Source organism: Antrostomus carolinensis, unplaced genomic scaffold (assembly GCF_000700745.2).
Source record: "Antrostomus carolinensis isolate BGI_N321 unplaced genomic scaffold, ASM70074v2 scaffold45505, whole genome shotgun sequence".
Classification (NCBI taxonomy): Eukaryota; Metazoa; Chordata; class Aves; order Caprimulgiformes; family Caprimulgidae; genus Antrostomus; species Antrostomus carolinensis.
Genome location: NW_010319247.1, coordinates 1 through 10,038, shown reverse-complemented (window position 1 = coordinate 10,038; position 10,038 = coordinate 1). Strand labels below are relative to the sequence as shown.

Here is a 10,038-nt window from a genome sequence, read left to right as displayed (position 1 = left end):
TTACTCCTGGCATTCCCTGAACACCTGCAAATGACATGAGAGTAATCCTGCTTCCCTGCTCTGCCTCTGCCACCCCTTCCCCAGGGAAAGCTGCTCTGCAGGGATGGGTTTGGCAGAAAGATTGTTACCTAGCCTGGTAGCACTCAGTTTACAATTTGTTCAACTAAATGTCTCTTACATGGAATAAAGACTCAGTGAATCAATGTTCAGCATCCCAGGCCACCGTCTGGCCCTTGTTCAAACAATGCAAGTGGCATAATGCTGACTTACAGCAGCAGTAGATTTGGCCTGTGGTATTAACTGGGTGATAATCAGAAAAAGGAAGGGAAGGACACAAAATACACAGCTACATTAACTATAAAGTGCTGTTCCCATCAACATTACATAAGAAGTATTGAAATGTTAGAGGAGAAGGGTCAATTTATTCCTACTTAATCACAGGCAAAATATATTTACAAAAATAAATAGAGTCGTTAGCTCTAAGAACTGCTGAGTGGATAGACTGGCATTATTTACATAATGATGCTGTTATTTAGCTAATGCTGGTATATTCACTTTTAACGCACAAAGTAGTCAGCTAGTGCCCATCATTCTTATCTGCAGGCATATTGTGTTTACTGGTATTTTATTAAAAAGCCAAACACATACATGCAAACTAGTCATGCAGCTCTGGTGCAAAGCTTTTGCTTTCTATCTCCCTGACTACTCTTGAGGGTCCAAATAATTTCCTAAGGGCTATGTATTTCAAAAACTTCCTCTCCTTATTTTAGGTGCTCCCTTTCTCTGGGGTGGCTGGGCAGCCTGACCTCCTGCAAGGAGGGCTGAGTGTCTGTCTGCACACTGGATAGAGTGTCAGGGCTGCTGGACCCAAAAGTAAGCCATCGGCCCACACAGGAGGCAGCAGTTTGGAGGGGTCAGTGACCTGAGAGCAGCAGCTCCCTGGGTCACGGTCAGGGCTGCGAGCCAGCAAGAGCAGGGCTCCCTGCCAGGCTGGTCATGGAAGCGCTGCCTCAGGCCTCAAGTGGGTGTTTTCTTCTGCTTCAGAGGGTGCTGGATGCCATACTGATGCTCATTAACAAGTGACAACAGCAGCCCTGGCTCCCTGGCAGACGTTGTGCTGCCTGGAAGGGCTAACCGTGCCAAAGGCACTTCTGGAAGCAGCAGCCTGTCTGCGGGGCGCTGGCACAGCCGTGCCAGAGGGGCTCAGGCAGCAGCACAGCTCCCTCCAGCTCCTCCCTGCTCTTCCACTGGTCTGACAGTGGGACTGGGCCTTGATCCCACAGTGCAGCACCCAGCCCTCTGATCTGCTCTAAAGTATCGGAGAAGCAGATTCACAAATGAACCCACATTCCCTCTTCCTTCTCTCATGCCAGCACTTGCAGCTGGGGCCAGAGAAGGGCTGTTTGCTGCCCACTCTGAAGAGCTGGCCATGCCCCCTCCCAGCTTCCCACTTCTCCTGGCTGCAGGGTCTAGGTTTGCTCCTGGGAGCTGTGCACTGGCCTCTGGTCCGACTGATGACCATCAGCTGGGGGGAGAAAAATGAACAAAACAAATTGAAAAAAAAAAAAAGGGAAAATATTTGCAAAGTGGGAGATTTGAGGAATATAAAAGGCAACAGGCTGAACAAAGGCCCAATTCTGTGCAGAAGACAGGCACTCTCTGAATAACAAACAGTGTCGTTTAGTTACTATAGTAACTCGAGAAACACAATGAAAACAGCCACATTCCCTAATGATGAATGAGCTCTGGCTCTGAAACACTGAAATAAAGATGCAGGAGAAGCCTGCCTGGCGCAACACACCTTCCCCGAGCATCTTACCCGGTACTCCATGTCATAGCTTGGCAAGATGATGCGGCCTTCCCTCCACTCCTCCCCTTGGTCCTCTGTGATGACCCAAAGTGCCTTGTGCTCCTGGCTGGCTTCCCGCCAGACCCGCAGCATCACCCCGTTGCTGCCCCACGCCTGGTACTGGAAGACCATGCAGACAGCGCTCTGGGGCAGATAGATGGTGGGGCTGATGAGCCGGGCTCGCTGGCCTTCCCTCCTTCTGCTGCTCTGCAGCTGTAGATAATTCTTGCCATCTGTTCAAAGAGGAAAACACCATTATATTATTTTCTGCAGCCACTTGCAACAAGTGTCTCACCTCCTGGCAGGTGGCTTTGGCAGTGCTGGGCAGGCTCTCACACCCATGCCTGCAGGAGTGGGGTCACACACTGGCACCCTTCCATGTGCACAGCACATCATGCCACTGCTGCACCCTGTGCAGCCTGGGCAGGTTATTGAGGAGCACCCCCCCCCCCCCAGCCACTACTGTCTGCTAGGAGACCAGCAGCAAAACCAGAAAGGACTAAGCTGAAGATTGATATCATTAGAAGTTAAAGAGCATTATTGTCAGAAGAAGCAATGCCACGATAATGACACTGGGGAGGGTTGTGTTTATTCTGCTGGGAGCTTGCTCACTGAAAAAGCCTGAGGTGGGTTTTTCTAACTACCAGTGCTGAAAACTCATCTTGGGATGGGGATCTCAAGCTGTGTTCATCCTGCCTCTTTTCATCCCCAGCGGTTATACTCCACAATCAGAATAGCTGACAATTTTGTTTCAAGGATATGCACAACAAAATGAAAGCCGGGCTCTCAGTTTCTCTGTAATACAGCAAAACAGCCCCTAAAGCACAGCACAGAGGAAGGACGTGGTCCCAGTAAGTACGCATAGGTAACAACTGGGTAGCTGCAAACTTGAAGCTGAAATACATACAGCAGGAGATTCACTTGCTTTAATATTACATTTTAAATTATACCATGCTTTTTGTCAATCCTCAGGGAGGAGATTTGGTATGTTTGATATCCCAGGAGAAGTTAAAGGCTGAGACTGGAATTGAAGATACTTGATTTGAATACCAATAGCAGCAAAAGCCCCTGGATACAAATCCCCAGGTATGGCTGATTTGGTCTCGAATCAGTGGTTTCCAGCTCTCTCTGATGAGAAACCTCCTCAAGGAGTTTCCCATTTACAGCTTGGATGCCTGAAGTCCCTTAGCATAGACTGAAAGCCAAGTGTGTAGCTCATCTGATCCTTACCTGCCCCCTCCCATCATGACCAAGGCAGGACAGAGTCCCTTGGGTTGCCCCGACTGCCATGCCCACAGTACAAGGTGACACAGACAGGCCAACAACAGATATGGCTGTGTTTCATTCAACAGAGGGATGAACACACTTGCTCCTGCTACACAGTACTCAAGCGTTACTGGTGCTTCATGCCAGCATGTGCGAGCTCTCCTGAAGCCCAGAGGGGTTACCTCTGCCCCAAGACCACACCTAAGGGTCTGTCACTTCCTTTCCCCACACCTTAGCCTGCTGCACTTGACAGGCAAAGCTCTGAGCAGCAGCCTGCCTCCAGCTTGCCCTGCTCCCTCTGTAGCTTCAGTGTCCACAGCAATGGCAGAAGAGCAGCGTCTGCACTGAAAATGTTTGCAAAGAGCACCCAGAACACCTCCAAAACTTTAAGCAGAGAGACCTGAACTTAACAGTGCAGTTGCCCAGCATTGAAAGACAGGTCCTACACAGAAAACAGCAGCTGACCTCGCTGCTGCTCAGCAATCCAGTGACATCCCAGCCCAAGGGAGGCGTATCAGTGGTTGCACAGCCACTGGCCCTGCCGCAAGTTTGTCACTGCCAGAGAGCTGGGTTGAAACCAACCACCATGAGCTACACAGCTTTCTAAAATGAATTTAGGACAAGAGAGCAGAAAGATTTGCCATCACTCTACTCCTGGGATGTATGATCAAAATACTGCAAAAGCGTATCCACTCCATATGAACTTTCACTGATTTTGCTGCGTGAAGGACAAATCTGTCCCTGACCGGCCACATCAAGAAAGAGCAAGATTTTGCCTGCAATATTTTCCAGCACTTATGAAATGTACTTGGGCCACTTGGCACTTTATGCCAACAAACAGTAGCAGAAAAAAAGATGAAAGCATGTTTGCCCACTCCTGCTTGAGTGAATCACTTGAAAAAGTACCATGCCGTTCTCTAATGGAGGAGTGTTCTTGTGATTTACCTTGGAGTGGTAGTGGTGGAGGAGGAGATGTGGGAGATAAACAAGTGGAGGAAGGAAAAAGAACAAGCTGTACTCCATGCCTAAGAAGTAATAAGGCATAATAAGTCATCAAGGTTTCCTGAATTAAAATCCTCTTTTTGTAATTCACTACAAGCCTCTTCAAAGGAAAAAGCAACAACAACAAGAAAAAAGCAGCAACAACAAACAAAGTGAAAGAGCATATGAGACTATGATCATACAATTATCTCACAGCTGAAATGGTCTCACAGGCGAATCCTTAATAAAAGCACCAGTCAGGCTCAAGAAGGATCAAATCCAGATCCTCAAAGTTCAGGACTGACTTTTGGCAGCCTGGTTGAGTGCAGGGATGTGAGCCACCCTTGGATCCACTCAAATCCCACAGGGGACTATGTTAATTGTGCAGCTGGACACCCCCCACGATCCGCATCCCTCACTGGGAGCCGGTAGTACCCAGTGTTATTGCCTCTGCTGCTTCAGCAAAAGAGCCTGTGTGCCTCTGAGTCATATCCTTCCCAGTAGGGATGACACCGACCTCCAATTTGTTCCCATCCCTATCAGGCTGTGAAATCAAAGAAACGCCTGAATTGCAGCCAAAAGCAATGTCCCCCCCCCACCCACACAGGTTCTTTCAGAGCCGCGGTAGCCCTCCCAAACCCTGCATCTCCTGTGCTCCCTGCCCAGCGCTTGCTGGGGCCCACAGAGCTCTCTCCAGGACCTGCTGGCAATCCCAAGGGCTGCAGGGAGGCTCAGTCTTTAGGTGATGAACCCAGCTGCTTCCCTGCAAGTGGCAGTAGGTTTGGGTACCACATGCTCCTGCTCCTGCTAACAGGAGCTTCTGGAAGGGAGAGTGGAGTGCAAGCCGACACAACTTTCTGTGTCATTTGAAGATTAAATGGCTGGATCACTCTAATGGCTAGTTGGACCTTCTGAAAAGCCCCACAAATTTGCTGAGACTGACTGAACAAGGGCACTGTGGAGCTAATTGTTGGAACAGCATGTGGGAGCCTGGTGGTTCCAGTAGTTGCTCTGTTTGATAGAGTAAATGGAAGCCTTTGGCACAGAAAGCACCTGAAAGGCTGATTTCCCCTGCTAAAACACTTGAAGGGAGTCTTGCAACAATGAGCTGATCAATTCTTCCAGGATCAGAAATGCATTTTAATCTCTTTCCCAGAACTTTGCTTTGCAGCCTCTATTCCAGCTAACACGGCAGCTACATCCCTCACCGAACTGGCACTGGTAGTTCAAAGCGTCAGCTCAAAAAAGGCAGGACAAACCTGCTCAGGCTTTTTAACCTACTGCTGTTTTTGCAACTGATGCTATGGCATAAATCTCACGGAAGATTTATAGGATCATCTGGATGTAGGAGAGCCAGAGGAGCATGAACGTGCAACCATCCCCAGCCAGACGATGGCAGAATCGCTTGTATGTGCATGGCAGTGAGTCCTGGATAAATCACCAGCCGGGCCCTGCAAACAAACCATCTGGCCAAGGCAGTTTCCTCTTGGCGTGCCCGTCCCCTCCTGCTAGCAAGCCATCTGAGAGGACATTTGGGGCAGTGGGGGATGAAGCCTCACGGTTCAGGTCAGGCTGCAAGCACAAGCCATGGCAGCTGCCCCCTCTGCAAGGTCAGCCTGCCTCCGCTTGGGTCCTGCACGTCTCACCCCCTCTCCCAAGAAAAGCACCTTCCCTCATCGGTCTCAGCAGCACATCTGGAGGTTTTCCAGCAAAACACGTTGGGCAGGATGTACACAAGCACTTACGGAGATTTCAGATTCCCTCTGCATTTTCCCTCTCGCTGGGTATGGTTGAGTTACAGCTGCTGCTCCTATGGAGGACCCACACTGAACTGCCTTCACTTACATCCCTCCAAAGGTCACTACACTTCTTTTCATTGCACACTTCACAGTGTGTTTTAGTGGCAGTGTCATAGTCCACTGGCAGCCACCTCTTGTCTGCCAAATCCTATAGGTGACATCTCTGCTCTGGGCCCTGACTGCACAGCCCCAAATGCCACCCCTCACCATGCTGTGTCAGGGCTGGGGAGACATCCCAGTGGGGCCAGATCTTGCTGTCCTTCTAGGGCATGTGAGCTGGAGGCTGCATCAGCCCTTGCCTTTCCCAGGGGGCAGATCAGCTCAGATCCCCTCATGACTGCACAGTGCTCTGATAGCAGGGGGATGGCAGCTGCATGAATATGCAGATTGAAATTGGATAGTTATTATGTTTTTAATTTCTTTGGCAAATCATGCAAATTCACCTCAAAAGGCTGCTGCCATAATTCCAGTGACAGGCCTGTCCTCAATGACAGACTTTCATTTACAAAGGAAAATCAATCCTCCGTAAAACTAATATTTATATTAACTAGATCACTGTGTCTGCTGGAAAATCCCCTCAATTTTGATCATGTGTTAATTAGTGTGCCAAGTCCTTGCCATTTCAGTCTCTAAATCAGTCCATGAAAAGGCATAAAACCCCACACCTGCCCAGAACCAAGCCCTACACCTGCCCTCCGGAGCCTTTCTAATGGACAGACCATTACATCCTCTCTCTTAATTAAGCCCCATGTCCTCAATAGTGAGTCCCACTGCCTCCCCCGGGGAGCACAGGGAGGGCACGGAGTCCCTGACAAACCAAATGCCAATTAGAGCCTGACATTTATGCTAACTGAGCTGCTTGCCACCGTGCTGTGCCCACCGCCAGCCTGGCAGGCACCCTGCATGCCCCTACATGAAAGGGTGTGCGCAGATCCACTCCCGCCCAGCGTCTGGGCACGCACAATTAAAGGCACTAACCCGCCGAGCCAGCGCTTCCACCGCACAGGCTGCACGCTGCGGCTGGCTCACGCACACGCACGCTTTGCTGAATCGGGCTCTGTGACTCACAGGCTGCTAAGTCACTGCTGCGAAGCAACGGAGTGATGCACGCACTACAATTTGAGAGACAGTGTCTTGCTTTCCAGGGAGCATTCCAGCCCAGTTTTGTAGGCAGTGTGTGTAACTGGTGTTTAGGTCCAGAAAGTGACTAAGGACTCAGACAGGCGAGCAGCGAAGAAACTGGTGAGCTCCAGAGGAACAGCTCCAGTTTCTTCTCCTCTGCCACCAGCCCAGCCCAAGCAAGTGGGAGCGTTGCTGGCAATGCAGGGACAGACCGTGGCTGTGCTCTTTCTCTCATGAAAGATAGCATGGGCATGAGGATGGCCACAGCTGGGCACTCCCATAGCCCAGCCAACACTCAGCAAACCTCTCTGGGTGACGAGGTGTCCCAGGTCCACCATGCTGCAGGCAGCCAAGGCATGAATTACTTTTCAAGGTTTGCTGCACTCACTGTGCAAAGGAGGGTCAGGAGAGCCACGTACAGCTTCGCGGAGAGGCAATCTGCACCACACACGGGGGGAGCGGAGAGAGACAGAGCCAGTTACGTGGCCTCCTTCCTACAGCATGCAGCTGCTCACTTATTGCACAGAAGTGCTTGACTTTCACACCACCCCACATGCAAAACTCTCTCCTACTTCAAAGGGGACAGGATTGACCCGAGAGGTCAAAATGTGTCCCCAAGGCACAAGCCCTGAGAGTAAGTCTTGTGAGAGTAAGTGCAGACCCAGTTCAGTCCAGCCCTGCTCCATTAACACCATGAAAACCTTTCTACTGGTTTAGACAGAGTAGGATCAAGGCCTTTAGGCAGAAGTTCTCATGGATTGCAGGAAAAATATGAAATTTTCCCTTTTAAAGATCCCATGGGAAAAACACAGGAATGGTAAAGGGTCACCATCAGCTTAAAAACAGCGCAACATTTGTTTTCCTTAAAAAATAAGCTCTTGCGAAACTTCAGAGCACTACAAACATTCCTCTGCTGGAAATGCTTTGAAACAAATAAACCTTTCCCTGCAGTGGCTGCAACAGAATGAGCAGCATTCCTGACCCTCAAAGCCAGTGAGGCCACAGCCCACAACAGAAGCTCTGGGTGGGATTTGCAGCCCAGCCCAACAGCTATGAGGGCAGGAGAGTTGCAAGGGTAAAATCGCTTCCTTTTCCGCATGCATGTACAGCTGCCAACATCTGAACAACACGGGCCCCACAACGCTGCTGGGGCTCTGACCCCGGCACTGTGCTCACCCAAATGAGCAGCAGTGTGTGGTAGAGGTGCAGACCCCCACAGTGCTCTTCTCGGACCACAAAGTATTTACTTAATGTCTGCAAGAAAAGAGATGAGGAAAAAAATATGGGCAAAACACACTGATTCCAGTTGTTCAGTGCTGGCTTATTAGCGTAGCATCACTGAGAGCAACGCAACTGCACCTACCAGCTAAGGATATGATCCAGGACCTTTACACCCTTCAGGATCAAGACCCTGGTGAAATTCAAAGACAGTGAAGAGTTGAGGTGCCTAACTTACCAATCTAGATTTTTTTTTTTTTCAGGTCTTAAGACCTCTATCTTGATACCAATGGCACACTGCCATTTCGTGCAGCAGGAGGGGGTTGAAATCTCATTGAAACCTGAACTTGTTGCTCCCTGAAGCTTCCTAGGTGCAGCTAAAGGGAATCTTTCTACAGATGGGAAGCATCTGAAAATCCATAGAGGGAAAAATCCTGGCAATCTCTTATGGGGGCATGGAAAAGGGAGCAACAGTATTTTTTAGGCTTGCAAAGGGCAGGGTAACAGCTGGAACCATGCTGGGTTTCTGCTGAGCTGGGCACTTTAGGTCCATGTTCACCAATGGGGTCCCCAGACGTGTAATGGGAGCCTGTAGCAGAGGACGTGGAGCTAATCCATGGTGTGAAGAGCCCAAGGAACACAGGGCTAAAAAAAGAAATGCAGAGCTGCCTGAAAGAGTATCTTGGAAATAAAAATAGTGGAATGAAAGCAGTGGGTGTCTTGTCAGTCTTGAGAAGTTCTCTGCGCCAAAGACAAGGAGGAATTGCATGCAGCGCATAAAATGAAACTGGGAGATATCTAAGGAATTCAGGCCTGTCTCTCAGCAGACTTTTCTAATCAAGGATTCAATGATATTTCACCATGGTCATTTCCTTCCCCCTCTCTCTCATGCAGGCTGAGCCACAGCTCCTCCTTTTTTTTTTCCCCCCCCTTTTAATTTTATTTTTTGTTTTGCCATTTTCAGAAGAAATAGAAACACATCCCACATGGTTCTTAAAGGCACAGCACATTTCCTTGCTACTGTGGGGCATGCACAGCATCTAGCCTGGGCCAGCACCTTTAAATCAGAGTAAATCAGGCTCCAGCAGCTCTGAGCTCCCAGTTAGCTTTTGCCCTGCCCCTAAATCAAGCACAGCTGCTCTCCTTCACCCAACTGCTCACCCTGGGGTGGGGAATTCACAAGAAAAGACCACCCTGAACAAGAGCTTTTCATTCCTTGCTCCCTGGAGTATGAGGATGAATTTTCTGAGTAGAAACAAAGTGCTGGAGGGAGCATGAGGGAAAGGCAGGGGAAGAATGGGGGAGTGTGAACCAAACAATGCTTCGATTCTGTCCCTGCCGAGGGGCCGGCATCGCCTCTTTTTCATGTTTCTTGAGTTGCTTTTAAAAGCTGTGCGAGGAGGAAAAAAGCAAGTAGTCGTTTCCTTTTGTGTTATCTCTTCTTAATTTCTAAGAGCAGGACCAAAGCGAGGTGTGGCAGTGAGGCTGTTGCATGCCGGCCCCTCCGCAGCCTGGCACTGTGCAGACAAGGCAGCAGCAAAGACATCGGGAGGGCATACCCCTGCCTGACCAGCCAGGAGGCTGATCCCATGGCAATGCCAACACACCATCCCTCAGCCTGTGCCTGGTGTCTGCTACTGACTTCCTCCAGCACCATGGGAAAGTCAACTTCAGCCCCCTGGAGCTGTTACCTCCTCCTCTTCCTCTGCCAGGTGCCCGCCTGCACCCCGACAGTGCTTCGGTGCCTGGCTGAGCACAGCACTGTAAGGGAGAGCTCTCCACACTGGCACTGATCACTGAACT

The 10,038-nt window shown here is 49.9% G+C and overlaps 1 protein-coding gene across 1 annotated transcript in view; it reads right to left on the bottom strand.

The window, feature by feature from the left end:
• LOC104525914 (neuropilin-2-like) overlaps positions 1–1,913 on the bottom strand; it is a 22,234-nt gene extending 20,321 nt beyond the window's left edge. The window contains exon 1 of the mRNA XM_010169194.2: positions 1,820–1,913. Within this exon, the coding sequence (XP_010167496.2) occupies positions 1,820–1,831 (12 nt within the window). The 5' untranslated portion in view covers positions 1,832–1,913. The remainder of the gene's footprint in view (positions 1–1,819) is intronic.
• Between the last annotated feature and the right edge of the window lie 8,125 nt (positions 1,914–10,038).